The sequence below is a fragment of the Henningerozyma blattae genome, chromosome 3, assembly GCF_000315915.1.
Source record: "Henningerozyma blattae CBS 6284 chromosome 3, complete genome".
NCBI classification, from domain to species: Eukaryota; Fungi; Ascomycota; class Saccharomycetes; order Saccharomycetales; family Saccharomycetaceae; genus Henningerozyma; species Henningerozyma blattae.
In genome coordinates, this window is record NC_020187.1 from 103,028 (window position 1) to 122,747 (window position 19,720).

General features: G+C 29.2%; 5 protein-coding genes and 1 non-coding gene across 6 annotated transcripts; 5 read left to right on the forward strand and 1 right to left on the reverse strand.

The window, feature by feature from the left end:
* Positions 1-371: 371 nt before the first annotated feature.
* Positions 372-1,808, forward strand: TBLA0C00570 (Ty1/Copia family ribonuclease HI; the record flags this gene model as incomplete). Its single annotated transcript, XM_004179344.1, has 1 exon — positions 372-1,808. One exon carries the CDS (start codon positions 372-374, stop codon positions 1,806-1,808), a length of 1,437 nt encoding a protein of 478 aa, XP_004179392.1.
* A 3,025-nt stretch (positions 1,809-4,833) lies between these two features.
* Positions 4,834-6,141, forward strand: DEG1 (pseudouridine synthase DEG1; the record flags this gene model as incomplete). Its single annotated transcript, XM_004179345.1, has 1 exon — positions 4,834-6,141. The coding sequence occupies one exon, from the start codon at positions 4,834-4,836 to the stop codon at positions 6,139-6,141; it is 1,308 nt and encodes a 435-aa protein (XP_004179393.1).
* Positions 6,142-7,268: 1,127 nt separating this feature from the next.
* Positions 7,269-7,808, forward strand: LOC1 (Loc1p; the record flags this gene model as incomplete). The annotated part of the gene is made up of 1 exon (XM_004179346.1): positions 7,269-7,808. The coding sequence occupies one exon, from the start codon at positions 7,269-7,271 to the stop codon at positions 7,806-7,808; it is 540 nt and encodes a 179-aa protein (XP_004179394.1).
* Positions 7,809-8,452: 644 nt separating this feature from the next.
* NIC96 (linker nucleoporin NIC96) lies at positions 8,453-10,993 on the forward strand (the record flags this gene model as incomplete). Its single annotated transcript, XM_004179347.1, has 1 exon — positions 8,453-10,993. One exon carries the CDS (start codon positions 8,453-8,455, stop codon positions 10,991-10,993), a length of 2,541 nt encoding a protein of 846 aa, XP_004179395.1.
* A 3,233-nt stretch (positions 10,994-14,226) lies between these two features.
* On the reverse strand, positions 14,227-14,298 carry TBLA0Ctrna6P. The gene has a single exon. It is a non-coding gene; the product is annotated as a tRNA-Pro (tRNA).
* A 1,993-nt stretch (positions 14,299-16,291) lies between these two features.
* On the forward strand, positions 16,292-19,453 carry RQC2 (Rqc2p; the record flags this gene model as incomplete). The annotated part of the gene is made up of 1 exon (XM_004179348.1): positions 16,292-19,453. The coding sequence occupies one exon, from the start codon at positions 16,292-16,294 to the stop codon at positions 19,451-19,453; it is 3,162 nt and encodes a 1,053-aa protein (XP_004179396.1).
* Positions 19,454-19,720: the final 267 nt, after the last annotated feature.

Consider the following 19,720-nt stretch of genomic DNA (forward strand, 5'->3'; position numbering starts at 1 on the left):
TAAATATACCAAAGAAAATTATGGATCATACAATTTGGGTTCATAGTAAGCAAATAATTGCAGAATATACAAATGAAATTACAAATAAAAAAGTAAGAATAATAAAATCTTCTAAAATATCACTTTTAGAGGCTCACTTAAGACTAAATCACCTACCTACTGTAGCAATACAAGAATTTATTACAGACAGAGACTCTGAGTTTACCAATAATAACTTGAAACAATTAGCTGAGAAAAAAGGATTCAATTAAGATTTACCTCAACTCAAGATCACTCGGCTAATGCTAGAGCAGAAAGAGCAATTCGAACAATTATAACGGATACTAGAACACTACTGTTACAAGCTAAATTATCACTTAAATTTTGGCACTATGCAGCTAAGGGTATCTGCGGAAATGAGAAACTGTACATATAATAAGATTACTAAAGATGCACCATTAAATGTAATATCCGAATTGCCTGTTAAGATAATATTACGTAATTTTTTACCTTTTGGAGCTCCAGCTACGATATGGAATCATAAATCTAAGAAAACATCTGCACCAAGCTTACAAGCAGTGGTTTTGTCAAAAGATCCACAGAGTTTTGGATATTTCTTTTATATACCTAATGAAAATAGAGTAATTACCACTACAAACTTTAAAATCCCTGATTATTCAGTAAATACGCAACAGAAGAGTAATCCAGAAGAAACCATTATTGCACGATTTAAAGCTAATGTTACATCTAAAATAGGTTCTACTAGAAATTTTGAATTTGATGAAGATGAGATAATAGAAATGTTTAAGAATACATTTGAATTAAAAGTTATTGGAATAATGAATGAAGAAAAACAATTAGAAACAGATATTTTAGGTATAGACTTGAAGTATGACTTGAATAAAGGAATCGTTACATTGAGTATGAAATCATACATTGACAAATTTAATGATGATTTTCCACTACTAAAACTGAAAGAATATGAGAATAACTTAACAACAGAACAAAAGAAAGATTTAACACCTCACTTTAGTGAATATAATTTAAATCCAAATGAAGATACACTTCTAATGAATAAGACTGAATACAAAGAGAAGGTTAAGTATATACAAAAATCTATTGGAAAGCTAAACTACTTAAGAACAAGAGGTAGGCTGGATCTGGAATTTGCAGTTAGCAAGATTACCAGATTTGCATTATATCCACATGCTAAAGTAATTAAAACTGTTGATAGATTAGTTAAATATACTTATGTGAAAAGGGATCTCAATGTAGTAATGAAAAGAGAAAAGAAACAGCCTGATGAGATCACAGTAATCACTGATGCTTCATTAGGATCAGAATATGATGTAAAATCAAGAATTGGGGGTATAATATGGTTTGGAAACACATTTATGTTTGGGTTTTCAAACAAATCATCAATTGTTTGTGACTCTTCGGCAGAATGTGAATTAGATGCTCTAAACAAAGGTGAAAAACTAGTTCTACATTTAAAGTTCAAGTTAGAAAAATTATTTAAGAAAAATTTTAAAATTAATATTATTACGGATTCTAAACCTGTAATAGAATGGCTTAAAAAACCATATATTGTAGGTAGAACAAAGTTCCTTGGAATCAGAATTGGTCGTTTAAAAGAAAGACTAAAGGACAAGTCCACCTTTCTAAGAAAAATTGATGGATTGGAGAATGTGGCCGATCCATTAACAAAACCGGTCAGCCCAACTGATTTCAAGAACCTAAGTAAAATCATGGAAGGTAACATTACTCCACAAAACTTACTACCATTGACCAACCTTGTGGAGACTGAAGAGGGAGTTCGCAAGATGTAAGGATCGTGTATGGTCAGGTAGAATGATAAAAAGTTTGTTAAAAGGGTGTGCTGGAATATGATTATATCATTTTCTATTAAGTGGTAAAAGACTTTATCACGTGACTTATTATTTAAAATGTGTTTTTCTTTTTATATCGAAAAACACTATTTAAGAAATATATTCATTTTAGTTATAATATTTACTATATATTTCTAAATAAAGTAATCGTCTTTACATCTTAAACACTGTATAACAATGTCTAACTCTCTTGAATCCCAGTAGATTTTTTTCTTTTAAAATTGCAGGACTCTGTATAATTTAGCAAATTAAATGTAGCATATATTAGATATGAATAATGGTTTATCTGTCTAGTAGAATATGATATAAGAAATTAAGCGATAATACTAGAAATAATACCGTTCAAAGCATAAATAGGAGATATATCTATAAATTATCATAAATACATATATATATAATATTAAAATACAAAAGTAGCTTTACAAAGCTCTAACTAACCCACAAAATTCTGATACCGACTTGATATGAAGTAATCCAATTTAAAGGTGAATTTTAAATTGTATTGCTTAGTTTTTTTACTACTTTCAGTTTAATTAATTACCTTATCTGTCTTCTTAAAACGTAGATTATTTTAACTACATTTACATTTTTTTAAGTATTTTTTACAGTATGTATTATTTATTTAGTTATTTATTTATTCATTTATTTATTTTTAAGTGCTTATAATTGTTAAATATTTTTCTTTATACCTAAAGCAGTAAATATACTGTTCCAGGATAAAAGAGAGTATAACGTGAATATAGGTTGCTAATAAAAACCTCATTTGGATAATTCATTATCCCTGGAGTAACATCATGCAACTACTAAAGGATATAAACTAAGAGAGACGTACAACGATTGTGAGGTTAATTGGTTGAAAAAATTTTCATCTATTGACAACAATGAAATGATTTCTCTTATCCAAAAACAAAATATGTATATTACTAACCTTTTATTCAACATCGAATTTTTGTATTTTATTTATTTTTATTCCTACTCAAAAGAGCAGGGAGTTTCTATATTTTTAATTACTAATTAAAAGATAATTATTCTTTAAATTATTACTTACAATAATACCAATACAAAGGATTTAAATGTCGTACAATAATTAATTATAAAATAATAGAGCAAATAAACCAGATTTATAATTACTTATTCATTGATAAATATTAAAAAAATTTATGTATTGACTATATTCCCATTGGCCAAAAACTATATGGTTCATGGAAGTCTATCAAGATACATGGAAATAATTTATTTATATTTATATTTTAAAGATATTTTTGAAAAAATATAAAAATAATGAAATATAATGTCATTTTGACAGTAAAATATTTCAAGATACAAAACCAATTACAAAACATTAATATTAAAAATTAATTATTTTTCTGGCAATAATGAATTATTATTTAAATAAAACAAAACTATTGATGTCACTAAAGATTGAAGATTTTATAAGTAAAACAAGTTACGACCACTGTATTACGAATAATATCTGAGAATAATGTGCAATCAATCAATAAAAATCCCAGCTAGGTAATCCATGAGTTTGTCAGAGCTGTGGCATTATGTGTCATAAGTCGTGGGTTTGTGTTAACAGCTAATAAAGTATGAATTTAGTCGTAATTGTGGCTTTATACAACAACTAATAACAACTTAATATAATAAATAATCCAACATGCATTAAGCATACGTGGCCTCACTACTAAATATACCCAAGTAGTGATATTAAGAAGGTATTAGGATGTGATAGGTTCTATTTTAATATCAGACCATCAATTCGTTGATGGTGGATCTGCCCATTTTTTGGGGTATAAATTACCACGAAAATATTCCAAAAGTTTATAACTGTTCATGGTATATCCTGTATATATTATATATTCCCTTTCGAAAGAAGCAAGGAGATTTTTTATAATCATAATATAATAATTATTCAAACAGATTACTTAACTAAGAATTAAACTATGAGCAACAATATTTTGAACAGTACGACCGCTGGTCAGAGTTATATAATGTACAATTGATGTAATCTGATGGGTAATAAGCTTCTATAACTTATTATAACCTCGTTAATACTTTAATCAGGCAAACTATACCTTAAGCTACTATCGCCCATGAATTATATCTTCGTGTTCAGAAGTAAAATGTATAAATGGCGAACCTAAAATCGATTATAAGTTTGTATTTTTATGTTTTTTTATGTACATTTTTTATTACTACTCAGACGTGGAGGAGGCTTTTATAATAATAATATGCTATCAACTAAAAGGAGTATTCTCTAGTCTAGTCGGACTCTAGTGACAGCAGAACTTATAACGCCGATAAATTACTAATAGCTGTTAAAAATAACTTAAAGTTTCTTAAGATTAATATCTACAAAATATATAAGCCATTTTTTACTACATAAATTTTTAAAATATGATAATTAGATAAAAATTTAGAACTAAGCTGTAAAATGTTTAAAATATGATGCTCTACTTAAAGAATGATCAAAATTTTTGTCATTATTTTAACTCAAAATACATAATTCCGAAAAATACGATTAAGTTCAGAAGATAAATATTTACACATAAAAGTGATATTCTATAAGAATTAATTGATTTTATATTTTCTGTCCTTATTATTTATTGTATAAGACTACCAAATAGTTCTTATGAGAAAATACAAATAGCATAAATTTTATTTCTATTAAGATATTGGTGGTGTACTAATGTATCAAAAACATAATTCGGTCTTCCGAAAAACTTTCCTCTGATGGGCCCCATTGGAAATAATATAAACAGACTTAAAAATTGTACAGATCTGGCGATAAAATAATATTTAAAACGAGTTAAAATTTGATCACTGATATTAAGTATTAAATTTTTTGTTTTACTTACTAGTTTTCTGGTATATTTTAATAAGTTCTATTTGGCTGTTGTAACATTAGACTGATTTGAAATTTTCATACGATTATTAAACAGATTATCTGGCATCTCTACTTGAAATGGAGTTTATTAGCAATCTCTTTAAATCAAAAGGTAAACAGGTTTCATCAACCCTAGAAGCTGCAAAATATAAGGGTTGGACTAAGGAGCAATTAGTTAAAAAGTTGTTAGAGCTGGAAGATAACGAAAACACTTCCAATAAACTTGAAAAACAATTAAAAAAAAGAAAAAGTAATGACTTAAGTTCTTTAAAGTCATCAAAAAAACAGAAACGCCAAAAGGAGTTTGACTTCTCTAAATATCACACAAGATTTATTGCATTAAAGTTTGCATATTTGGGTTGGAATTATAATGGACTAGCAATTCAAAAGGACTACACCCCTCTTCCAACAGTAGAAGGAACAATTTTGGAGGCCATGAATAAATGCAAATTAGTCCCCTCAATGTCTCCACAGGATTATAATTTTAGTAGATGTGGTAGAACGGATAAAGGTGTTAGTGCCATGAGCCAAGTTATATCATTAAATGTAAGATCAAATTTGTCCAATGAAGAACAACTAAACCCATTAAAAGATTCTGATGAGATCCATTATGTTGATATCTTAAACCAAGTTCTTCCTGCGGATATTAGAATATCTGCAGTTTGCTTGAGACCTCCAAGTGGCTTTAATGCTAGGTTTAGTTGTTACAAGTCGTCACTACAAGTATTTATTCGAAAGAAAAATTTGGACATTGAAAAAATGAAAATAGCAGCCAAACTTTATCAAGGTGAACATGATTTTAGAAATTTCTGTAAATTAGATGGCTCTAAGCAAATCACAAACTACAACAGAACTATTATTAGTGCGGATATATTACCTATCAATGGAGATTTCTATTGCTTCGATTTAGTAGGCTCAGCATTTCTGTGGCACCAGGTACGTTGTATGATGGCAATTCTTTTCCTAATTGGCCAGGGATTAGAAGAGCCTTCGTTAATAAATTTAATGCTGGATATTGAGAAGACTCCTAGAAAGCCTATCTACGATATGGCTAGCGATGTTCCATTGATATTATACGATTGTAAATTTCCAGAAATGAATTGGTCTCAACCTAATTTAGAGGATTATAAAGCCATTAAATATGGAAAAGCCATTAGTTCTTTAGTATTAAAATATTCAACTAAAGCAACAATTGCTCAAATTTTTGAAGATGTTTTACCAACTACAACCCAGGAATTTCCAAATAAGACAAGAATTAACTTAGGTGATGGCAAAGGCAAAATTGTTGGCAATTATCAAAAGGTGTCAGATAGACCTGTTATGGAGTCAGTAGAAACAGTCAATAAAAATTTTGAAACTAAAAAAGGATGGAGGAATAATAACTAATATTTACCTTTCTATTTATCTTACCAACTATCTATCTAACCAACTATCTATCTATCTATCTATCTATCTATATATAGATATAACAGTTTTAAATAGTTCTACTAAAATAGAATCGGTGTATTACAAAATTTAATCAATAAAGGCTAGTTTAAAATTATGGTACATTTCTGATTTGATGAAAATAAATATTTTATATGAATAACAATATCAGATATTTTAATACCATAACACTTAATACAAGATATCTACTCCTTGTAAAAACGTAGATGTAGAATTTTATAACATGATTTTGGGACAAAGTTGCTTCGAAAATTGGATTTATCACATGACAAATATTGTAAACTTTTAATATATTGTTAATTAAAAAGAGAATATTAAATAAATAATATTTAAATTTAATAAAATTTGTATCTTAATCTACTATGTAGTTTTATATTTAGTATTATAAATATATTAATAAAATGTTCATGAAATAACATATATGTAAGTACCTAAATGTCTACATTAAATTTTATATTAACTATGTGTTCCGAACGGATAATATCAGTTGAAAATAAAGATAATATTGTAGAAATAAGACGTGCTGCTAGTAAAATAATTTTCAGTCTTTTGAGAATGCTATTAAGATGCTGCTCACATCAATATTCTATTGATTTATTTAAGAAGTTTTAGCTCTATTTTCATTTAGATTTATAGCTTTTTACTAAATAATATGTATTCAATTCAATATTAAAGATGTAAAACCTAAAGGTTAAAAATAGAAGCCTCATTTTAAAATTAAAATGTTTCGTTGATATACAGCAGAATATTTTTCCCCTAATATTATTTGAAATAAGTTTGAATTAATTCTGAAGTAATTCTGATATCTTTGCTTTATTAGCATTTTATATAAGCTCAATGAAGACTCAATTGAACAAAAATTTTTATGTCTCGGGGTAACATTATTTTCCGAAAAATTTTATATATTGTTGAATGATCCACTCTTTATAGCATTTTAGCACCTCATCTCATTTTCATGATATAAAGTTAATAAACTATTTAAGGCTCTAGCAAATAAGTAATTATCTTTCTTTGCTACGTAGCTTCATCTGCCGATAAATTCTTGGTCAACTCTTCAAAGATAAAACATGTCCGCAAAGAAATCTAACAAGAAGGGTCAAAATCTGAAGAGAGAAGTAAGGCCAGAAGTATTCCAGGATTCACAAGCTAGGAATCAATTAGCTAATGTTCCTCATTTAACTGAAAGATCAAAATTTAAAAAACCAAGTAAGTTACAAGTTAGTAAAGAGCAAGCGACAGCTAGATTATATGGTGCTAAAAAAAAAACTAGAACCTATACAGACAAAGAATTAGACATTCCTACTTTAAACAGGGCCATTGTCCCCGGTGTAAAAATTAGGAGAGGTAAGAAAGGTAAAAGGTTTGTGGATGATCATGATTTATTGGCAATGAATAGACTGGTTAAAACAATTGGAGATAAATATGATGATGTCAACGAGAGCAAATTAGAAAAAGCTAGAAGATTAGAAGAAATACGTGAAATAAAAAGAAAAGAAATTGAAGAAAGAGAATCTCTAAAACAGAATAAGTTAGAGGAGAAGAAGGATGAAATTAAAAAAAATCATCTGTTGCAAGGTCATTGCGTAGAAAAAACAAACGTGAACTAGAAAAAGCCGCCAAAGAAGCTGATTTAAAAGCAAAAGATCTCAAGAAGGCCAAGAAGTCTGTTTCCTTTGCATGAGTAGCCCAGACAAAATAACGTAATTCTATTTAAATTATATTCTTATGATAGAATTCTGTATATTAGATTACATAGAGTACATTTCATTTATATTTTTTATTTTGCATTCAAATCGATTATTGCTTACTAGTGGGTGAGGACAATGAATTTCCCCTGACAATAACTCTAATACCGCTTTGGCCATTTGCAGTTAGGCTGGAAAATGTCAACTTAATCTTTTAGTTCCTGAATATAATGGATTCAATAATTTTACGAGGTGGCATACAATTGGCAAAAGAAAAAATAACTAAGCTCTTGCAAGCTTACGCTTATCTAAATAATAATAAGATATACAATTATGGATATGTTGTATATAAGCGAAGACCTATTTATATATATTCTCAATATTCTTATAGGAATCAAAGAAGTGAATAAAAATCTCTGCTTCTAAGAGGGTGCTCGTATTGTATTTTTTTGTTCAATTCTATTTAAATTAAAAAAGATCTAAACTCGGCCTCAAGAAAATTTTTAAAAATTATAAAGTGCTTAAAAATAGTAAATTGATCACTTACAGACATATCCAAGCACTACATGACAGAATATTCTCCGCCTTTACGTGACGGTGAGCTCACCACTAATCAAAGCACTAAAGATAATATAAGAATATTGAATGAATTAATTGATGCATCAAAAGATATTCCAACAAATACATCCGGCTTAGGCCACATTCAGCTTAGCATTAATGAAATTAAAAAGCGAGCTCAGCAATTGAGGTCCTCTGATGGCTCAAAATCTGATTTAACAAAAGCTCATTACCTTTTGGCTGGTGGTGGTTTAAGGGTATCTGATATTAACTCATCAGTAAAGATTTTACAATCATCAAATATTCTGGAGCAAACAGTTTTAGAAAATAACGACGGGGAATTAGATACATATCTAAAATTAAAAAAAGATGAAAATGTCCTATCTTCGATCGAATATCTTTTGATGGAAGCCTCTAACGATTTTCATAGTTTCTTAGCATCCAACATTAAATTTAAATTGAGTAGCCAAAAATACGATATTTATGAAAACTTTGGTATAAACGTTAATGAAAAGGATAAGATTAAAGAAGTTATCCCAACTCTTGAACAACCTATATGGGGATCGTCTGGTAATAATATTTTGCAGAATAAGGGACATTCTAAATTGAATGTAAATGAAAACTTCCTAATTAGAGAAAAATTCGAAAGATATGCTAAGATTATACATCGATTTAATAATGCTAGGCAGGCTAATGAGCCCTTCTCTTTAGATGAAGAAATTATCTCTATGATCACAACTTCTAATGATTCTAAGAATCGACAAATATTTGAAAGTTGGAAGATTATTAGCACTGTTAAGGGATCTGATGACATTGTACGCAGTGGTAAGAATTATTTAGAGAAACAATTTTTAGATTATGTGAATACCTTATACTCTAGAAATTTATCGGAAGGACTGCCTACTAATACGAATAAAATTAAATCGTTTATTGACATTAAACTAAAAAATAACAATACCAACACATGGAAGTTTCCAAATATGACTATTGTTAACGGTGTTCCAATTTGGGCACTTATATTCTACTTATTAAGAGCTGGGTTGAAAGAAGAAGCATTAGAGGTTGCCACAAATAATAAAGCTTGTTTCAAAAAAGTAGAAGGCTCATTCTTGAAATACATAAGAGCATATGTTTCCTCAGATAATCATAAATTACCAGACCACTATGCATCTCAACTACATAACGAGTACAACCAATACATTAAATGTTCGTTAGATGGTGATCCATACCGATTAGCTGTCTATAAAGTTATCGGAAGATGTGATTTAACCAGAAAAAATATCTCTACTATCACTTTAAATATTGAAGATTGGCTATGGATCCATTTTATGCTTATTAAAGATAACATATCCGATAATGAGCCTATATACGAGAAATATTCTCTGGAAGATTTCCAGAATATCATATTGTCCTACGGTACCAAGAATTTGAATAATTTTTATTTTCAATCATTACTACTTTCTGGCCTTTATGAATCTGCTATTGAATATATGTATACAATAAGTGAAATTGATGCAGTGCATCTGGCTCTTGGATTAGTCAATCATGGATTATTAAAAACTCACCAACCCTCAAATAAGGTTTCTGATGACAACATCATATCCAATTCTTCTAAAAGTGTGTTTAGTTTTTCAAAGATATTAGGAAACTACATTCATTCATTTAAATATTCAGACCCTCGAATTGCTGCTGAATACCTTATTCTACTTGCCCTAGATGATACTGCTAATCCAATCAGTGTTTGCCATGAAGCTATCATTGAATTAATATTAGATTCTAGAGAATTTACTATTTTGCTGGGTAAAATAAATAGAGATGGTACAAGAATTCCAGGTATTTTAGAAGAGAGAAAACCACTGCTCTACTTAAGAGATAAAGAGAACTTTTTGCATTCAATTACAGAACCAGCGGCTAGAAGGGCAGATGAGGGTGGCAGAATTCATGATAGCTTACTACTCTATCAATTATCTGAAGAATATGACATTGTTGTGGAGTCTGTTAACAAGTTACTAAGTGACATGCTAAGCAATACTGGATTAAACAAACCTTTAGTCACAGAGAATTCTAACCCCAATACTAATCCTATATTATTGGCTCAGAGACTATTGTCCATGTATAGTGACAATTTGGAAATCTCAAAAAAGGTTCATTATAAAAATAAAGAGACTTGTATTCTACTATTACGTCTAGCTGATGCAAGAAAATTATTTCTTTTTAGACAGTGGCAGAATTGTTTAAGTCATGTAGAAGAAATGGATTTATTACCATTTGGAGATGCGTTATCTGCTAGAACAAAAGCTCAAGAATTTTTAAATCTAGATAATAACATTATTAAAAATATTCCGGTATTACTAATAATGGTAATGAAATGCATTTCTGCCTTGATTGAAAAAATAGATAACAGCGATTATCAATCATCTGCGAAAAAACAACAAATAGTAGCTTTAAAAAACATTGCAAGAAATTGCATTGTTTATGCGGGTATTATTCAATACAGAATGCCCAGAGAGGTCTACTCAACATTAATAAAAATCGAGAGTAGTTTATAAGGAATCTTTTGGGAAGAATTTAGAATTTACTCTGAGAATTCTACATTTGATATAATTCATACTTTTGAACTCTTTTATTAATAACAGTATGTAATTAATAATACTTCCACCATGCCCTTCTGAAAATCATGCTATTGCTCATTAACTAAGTCTGTCTATGGAATTTGCAGTTATGAACTTTTTTTCCGGAAGTAAGATATACTGAAAAGTGGACTTCTGAAAGTAACTATGAAATACCTACATTCCTCCCGTGCTGTTTAAAGAAATAAAACACACACTAAGATGATTTGGGTATTACAAAAACCTTGAGAGATTTAAATAATCTTGAGCCAGTAAGATTCAGAATTGAATATTTCACAAAATAAATTTACATAAAGCAAGATATATACAAGTTCAGTTTTATACATATATATATATATATATATATATACGAAGTATTAGGCATAAATTTCCGTAAAACTGTTTAAATTAGGTGGTTTATGCTTTTCATTAATATAATAAGAACTCTCAGATAGAAATAGAAATTCTGTTGTTTTTATTTTACAAGGATAAAGAAATTAGAATTAAATATTTTACAATAAAAAAATAAATGTTGAACCCTATGAAAGTTGCTGAAAATTCCCAGCCTTTATTCATAAGTGATACTGTGTAGAAATAATAGAATTCAATAACATGAAAACAAATCTATTGCTAAAAGACCAATTAGATTATTCATTCTTTAGCAATTTAGTATATGAGTTTAAAACTATAGAGGATACTAAACATAGTTCCAAAGCTAACCAATTATTAGTTCTGGAATAAACTTACTAGACAGACTAAAAAAAAAATATTTAATTTTTGAAGGCTATAAGGTAATTCATGTCCAAACCAAAAATTACCAGCTTTTTTTTCTGGCAATTTAGATTACATTTCCATATATCGTCTGAATGCATATTTTTTATTCCTATTTTTCTAAGTAGGAGGTCTCTTAAATACTGAAATAACCAGAAAAAGGAAATTCTCTATATGATAGCTGGAGCTAATAGGAACAATGCAAAGAAATTTTATGCTTAAAAATATTTAATATATTGATAGTTGTCAAAATTTACTCACCTTGATCATATAAATATACACACACACACACACATATATATATATTTATGGAATGATGTTTAAGCTAATCCAGTTAATAACTAACAAAAAAGGCTAACTGATAGAAACTTAACATAAAAGATTCAGAGAACTAAATCTAAATACTGGAAAAGTTATTTAATACACAGTAGTAAATCAATTTATAAAAATTGTTCCAATTTTTTTTGTCCTGGATCGAAAAGCATGGAAGTGCAAAACATAGAATAATTCTAGTTTAAGCAATCAATGATTTTTGTAATATTTGTGTTTATTAATATACAAATATTTTAGGATTATTACGTCTTATTGAAAAATACTTTAGTCACTAGGAGTGATATACTACTAAATGTTGTATTATCTTTATCGTCAGAAACATACCCAACAACTCAGACACAGAATTTAACTTATCCAGTATCGTATATAAATATAGACAGATCAAGTTTAAGAGTTTATTATATATAAGTTATTAGGCTAAATGAAACATCTGAAAGTACTCTTTTAAGTATGATTTTAGCACTACCGATCTTCCAAGACTATTGATTTTCCTAGGACAAAGAAACATTAAACAGTAATTCATGTTTGAGCGCAAGGATAAATTTTCGATCCATAAATATTACCCTTCTTTGTCAATGATTTTTACGTTATATTAGAAGCTGAGAAAAGATTTCTGGCTCGTATTTCTAAGATGCTACTGCTTACCAATATACTCTATCTTTGCTACAGGTGCGCCCAACAACAAAATTATCTGATAAAATCCACACACGTGTTTGGTACACATACGGTGATATTACTATATTATTACTGGCTATTAATAAGCTGTTGCCTTCATCTTTATTGGAACTCTTCTTTTAAATCTATTGATTATGCCATATATTTTGGGCTCGAATTACATTATAACCCAAAAATTCTACAGGAAAGGATGATTTTTGTGCTTTTTATCTTGCCTATGTTTTGGTTTTTTCATACTGAAACTTAGCAATACCTAGAAACATAAAACAAAGTATCAGATCAATAAGAAGGCCCTTGCTGGAACGCTAATAAAGACTTTCACGGGTCTTATCACAATTTTGTGCCTCCTGACCTATAACCGTTCGGTTAAATTGATGCATTGCCTACTGAAGTAGCTTCTTTAAGGTATTTAAGTTGTTCTATGTAACTATAAGCTATACACCATGTCGCTCTATGCTAACAAAGATGTTAATATTTTCCTCTAGACTTAGAAACTCAACCTCGTTAGTTGTGTTCCTAACTCTAGACTTTCTTCAATTGTTCTACTTGCATATCAGATGTTCTTATATTCATATTCTCAAACAGTCCAACTTTGCTAGTTTTCCATATTACGTGACTTAAGTAGATATTATAGAAATCTATATTCTGTCGCTCATTCCAGTCACGTGATAAACATTCATAATACTCTTCATTATTAATATATATCGTAGTTATTTTTGGAACCACGTAATACCAACATTCTTGTCAAGATGAGATGAAACGAGCTACAATGAGACCTACAAAGTATATAAACATGAAGATGAAGGTTCAGTAAGCAAATAGAGAACTTACGGAGGAAGAAAAGAAATAATAAAATAAGAGATAACAGGCATTCAAATTAAGAATCGGGAAACTAATACCATTGTATATCATCCACGTTTCAAGTCAGGTCCTAGACTTATTATATACAAGTTCATAAGTAGTTATACTTAGTAACGCCAGGACCAACAAAAAAATTATTAAGTAGATAATGTGATAATTCGCAGCAAAAGTTACCCTAGTCACGTGTACATATAGAGACCAGGTAATAAAAAAATAAACTTGTGAATCAACAAGCAGATGAATCATAAACATAAATTCTATTTAAGAATCCAAAGTTAAAGGAATAGACTGGAGGGTTAAGCTAGAACAAAGGAATAAGGAACAGAAAAACAAAAAGGACGAGATACAAAAGATGGAAGTATATAGTGAACAAATCGGAACGTAATAATAATAATGCTTAACTTACATAGGCACAGGTATAAAATTGTATAGTTAAATAAACAGTTGGTATTAAACTAGCAGCAAAAAGATGTACTATTGGGAGTAGCAAAGCTTAAAATTGTTACAGTTACATTTTGCTGTTCTATAAAAAAGGGGTGAGCCGGGACTCGAACCCGGGACCTCCCGCACCCTAAGCGAGAATCATACCTCTAGACCACACACCCTTAGATGTATTTATTTTTTTTATGTTGAAATTGAAATAGGAATAAACTATTTGGATCCATCTGCTATGGTAGATTGTAAAATACTACTGGGATTCAAAAGAGTTAGACATTGTTTAAGATGTAAAGACGATTACTTTATTTAGAAATATATAGTAAATACTATAACTAAAATGAATATATTTCTTAAATAGTGTTTTTCGATATAAAAAGAAAAACACATTTTAAATAATAAGTCACGTGATAAAAGTCTTTTACCACTTAATAGAAAATGATATAAGCATATTCCAGCAAATACTAAATAAATGTATTTTTCAGACAATACCCAAAAACATTATTTAAGAAATATTTCTCATTATAATTACATAATGACATATATAGTTTTAGAGAACCAATAGACTTTTGCTGGAAAATAATATAATTATTTTCTAATTATTTCGTAAAAAGACATTTTTATTAAGTGTTTAATTTTCACATGCCTGTTTTGTGGTTCATAATTAAGGTATTAGTTAAATAAGGGAAATATTCTTTAGAGTTAAAGGACAATTATCAATGATGCTTGTTTTAGATTACTATATAAAGAGCATATTTTGTAAATAAATATAGATGTTTATAGAGTATATAAAAGAAGTAATCCAAAATTACATCAAAATTCATTATTTAATAATGCCAGACTCTCTTCAATTCCAGTAACTTTACCTTATTATTACTGACAATCAATATCTAACTCTTTTGAATCACAATACTAAGGTCTACACATATTAAGAGGTTTACTTTATTTAAACAATGCCATCATATTAAGTAAGCCCCTAAACACATTGCTGAACTTTTACGTAGATATTACTCCCCAGTTTTATGTATATAAAAGGCATTAATATTCCCTAGTGCCTTATTAAAATCATTCTCTTAAAGTTATTTAATTTTATGTAAAAGAGAATGACCAAGATACTGCATGAATAACATTCCAATATCTTAGAGTAGTTTTTTATTTAATTTTTTACTGGAATTTAAGAGAGTCTGACATTATTTAATAATGATATTTTTGATGTAATATTGAATTACTTCTTTAAACAAACATTCAATAATGTAAAAAAAAATATAACTAAATAAATTGCTCATAGATTTACTTAAAACTTTTGAAAATAAAGTTATTTCTTCCTCAATATACAAAGTCTAGTAGTTAGTTAACCTAGCCAGTAGTAAAATATGGAATCGACTCAGATATTGCCCGTAAAGACATCCTGTTTCCTAAGAACTATAAATCAAAAGTAATCACTACATAATTATTCGTAAAAAAACAAATCTTTAAGTTTGACAATCGTACAATAAACTTTAATTAAATAATATTTTAACACGCAAAGTAAATTAGACGTATATTGCTAGTTCACAGAAATAATAATTTCACCTTAATTTCAGATATTATAAAAAATCGAAAAAAAATATAAGCAGTGACGTAATAGTGTAATGACAGTATTTTTACACATAGATAAAATTTATGGATCGGTTCTGGATAAAAAACTTCAAGTGTGAAAAACAGTGGACAATCGAAGTACGTTTTAGTTTACATAGTAGTTTATTGAATGTGACATATTATCTAATACGCCATCTATAAATAATCAATATTTTTATTAAGTTTTAAGATAGTCTTTTGTAAATATCATAAGAATCAAATCTGTAGCTGTACAATTCTTCAAAATAATGGAGGATACAGTTACCGTAAACTTTTCTTTAAACAGCTAAAACTATATTGCTTAGTGACAAGGTATTTTCAGCTAAACTCAATTTTTTGCCAAAAATACTACTCGGCAGGTGCCCGTCGCTAAGTCGGAAATAGTTACACATTCAGTTCGAATTTTTTTTCATATTTAACTATATGGGGAGTTTGCTAAGACCTACCTATATATGAAACTTTTTGAATTACGATGCTTAATTGTTGCATCAGAATCTGCAATATATATTATTATTTTTATAGACAGACGTTTTTACGCATTCTATCATGAAACAAAGGATTACTTCCTTAGATCTCGAGCTTTTATCGAGAGAACTGCGTTTAAAATTGGAAGGCTACAGATTAACGAATATTTATAATATTGCGGATACAAAAAGACAATTTTTGTTAAAGTTTAATAAACCTGATAGTAAACTTAATGTGGTTGTTGATTGTGGATTAAGAATCCATTTGACAGATTTTACAAGACACATTCCACAATTTCCATCCGATTTTGTAATAAAATTAAGAAAACATTTAAAATCTAAAAGATTAACAAAATTAAGACAAGTTCCTGGTGATAGAATTATAGTTTTACAATTTGCGGAAGGTTTATTTTATTTGGTTTTAGAATTTTTCAGTGCAGGTAACGTAATTTTGTTGGATGAGAACAAAACCATTTTAAGCTTGCAAAGAGTTGTTAAAGAGCATGAGAATAAGGTGGGACAAGATTATGAAATGTTTGATGATAGTATATTTTTTGACACTGCATCAGAAAACCTAGCTAATTCCGAATTTAAACAATACGACTATCAGATGCTTGAAACCTGGTTCCATGAGGAGGCTAAAAAATTACAAAATCAGACAACTCTTTCGTCGGTGCCCTTAAATAATGGGAAAAAACTTAAAGTTTTCTCCATTCATAAACTGCTGTTAACTAAAGAACCACATTTATCTTCTGACTTACTCCAAAAACATTTGAAAATTGCAAACATTAACCCATCATTGCCATGTTTAGAGTTTTTAGATAAGATAACTACTGTACTTGATGTAATAAAGAATACAGAAAATGAATATCACAACTTGTTAAATACAAACAATAAAAGAGGCTATATTGTTGCCAAAAAAAATCCAAACTATGTAATAGGAAGGGACGCTGATGATCTGGAATATGTCTATGAAACTTTCAATCCCTTTGAACCATTTATAGATGAAACTCATAGAACTAATTCAAAAATTATTATTGTGGATGGCCCATACAATTTGACTTTAGATAAATTTTTTACTACTATTGAATCCTCCAAGTATGCCTTGAAAATCCAAACACAGGAAGAACAGGCCAAAAAAAAAATAGAAGATGCGCATTTAGAAAATAAGAAAAGAATTGATGCTCTAATTAATGTCCAAACTTCCAACGAACAAAAAGGTTATGCCATCATTGCCAATACTGAATTGATTGAGACTACAAAATATGCCGTCCAAGGCTTGGTAGATCAGCAGATGGATTGGAATACAATCGAAAAATTGATTAAAAACGAACAGGTAAGAGGAAATGAGGTTGCTGAAAACATCATATTACCTTTAAACCTAAAAGAAAACACAATAAATATGATCCTTCCCTTGAAATCTGAAACATCTAGCATAGAAAACAGTTCATCAGAAGAACAAGATGAATATTGTAGTGAAAGTGATAATGAACCTGCTAATGAAAATACAAGTGATGAAGAGTCTGATATTAGTGTAGAACAAGACGTTTCTGATTTTGTAGAAGTTACCACAATTGGGAACTCACCACTAATAAGCAAGAAATCAAAGCATAAAAGATTACAAAATAATGAGAATTCTATTATTGTTTCTATTGATCTCAGCCTTTCTGCATATGCTAATGCTTCTAGGTATTTCGATACTAAAAAGAAAACTGCAGAAAAACAGAAACGTGTAGAAGAAAACGCAGAAAAAGCCATGAAAAATATCGAGCAAGGCATAGAGACAAGCTTACAAAGAAAGTTAAAAGAGTCTCACGAAGTTTTGAAGAAGATTCGCAAACCTTATTTTTTTGAGAAGTATCACTGGTTTATATCCAGTGAGAAAATATTAGTCTTGATGGGGAAAAGTAGTACTGAGACTGATCAAATCTACAGTAAATACATTGAAGATGATGATATTTACATGTCAAACTCTTTTGATACCCAAGTTTGGATTAAAAATCCAGAGAAGATTGAAATATCACCAAATACATTAATGCAAGCAGGAGTATTTTGCATGTCATCAAGTGAAGCTTGGAGTAAAAAAATAGCTTCAAGTCCTTGGTGGTGCAAAGCTAAAAATGTTAGTAAATTTGACAAAGAAGGAAATACTTGTCTAGAACCTGGAAAATTCATACTAAAAAATGAAAATGAAAAACATTCACTACCCCCTGCTCAGCTAGTTATGGGTATTGGGCTTCTTTGGAAAGTAAAGACAGACAAAGATTCAGAGGAATCGGATACTGATGAAGGACCTGGAGAAGATGGGGAACACGAAAAAGCTGAAGCAAGAAGATATGCTGAAGATGGGGACAATGCTTATCATGAGAGTACATCAATGTTGAATAACGATCTAAATCGACTAACTATTGCTTCTGCAGATGATACTAACAGTATAGTAAAGGGTAAATACCAAAGGAATATAGATAATAGTGAAGAAAACTCTGCTCCAGAATCTAGAAATAAAGACATTTTGAACGATGAAAATGGTACCATTACGACAGAAAATGGTGAATCAATCTATTATACTAATATTATTGAGAATATGAACAGGAATGTTCGTGGTAAGAAAGGAAAACTAAAGAAAATGAAAAAGAAATATTCTCACCAAGATGAATCAGAACGCCTATTGAAATTACAGGCGTTAGGGACTTTACAAGGTATTCAAAAAAGGCAGAAGCAAGAGCAAGAGGAACTAGAAAGACAACATGCTAGGGAATATAAAAAGGAAATGTCTAATAAGCAAAAACAAATGCAAACATTAAAATTTATCCAAAATGAGAAAGTAAGAGTAAACTATGATAAATTTAAAAATGAATTAAAACCTACCTTAGATATAAATGATACTGTGGTTGATATAGTTCCTATTTTTGCACCTTGGCCTTCTCTACTAAAATACAAGTACAAGGTCAAAATTCAGCCAGGATCTAGTAAAAAAACAAAAACTGTCAATGAAATTCTACGCCATTTTGTCTCACGCGAGGTTGATAGTAACTGTTCAAATAAGGAATTGGGATGGCCAAGCGAATATGAACTGATTAAAGGAATCAAAGATCAAGATATTATCCCTTTATTATGTGTGGACAAGCTGAAGGCAAGCATTCCCGGCCAGGTTACAAAAGATAAAAATACCACCCAAAAAGGGGGGAAAACAAAAAGAAAGCAAGAAAAAATAAGCTTATTTATCTTTATAGCCTTCTTCTGATTTAAGTACTTCAATACTTATGTATTCTTAATATATAGTCTGTATCATAAGGTTAAACTTGTTTTTTTTTTTTTTTTTTTTTAATTGGGCATTTACTCTGTTATAATTATTTTTAAATAAATAAAGCTTAGTAAAAAACTTACATAAAAACCTATAGCTATACTCGATTACTTCATCTATTTTTCTCCCTAGACAGACTTTTTTTTATTTATAAACGCATTTACACACAGCAATCTACATGAGAAATCTTTCTTTTCGGAATTCGCG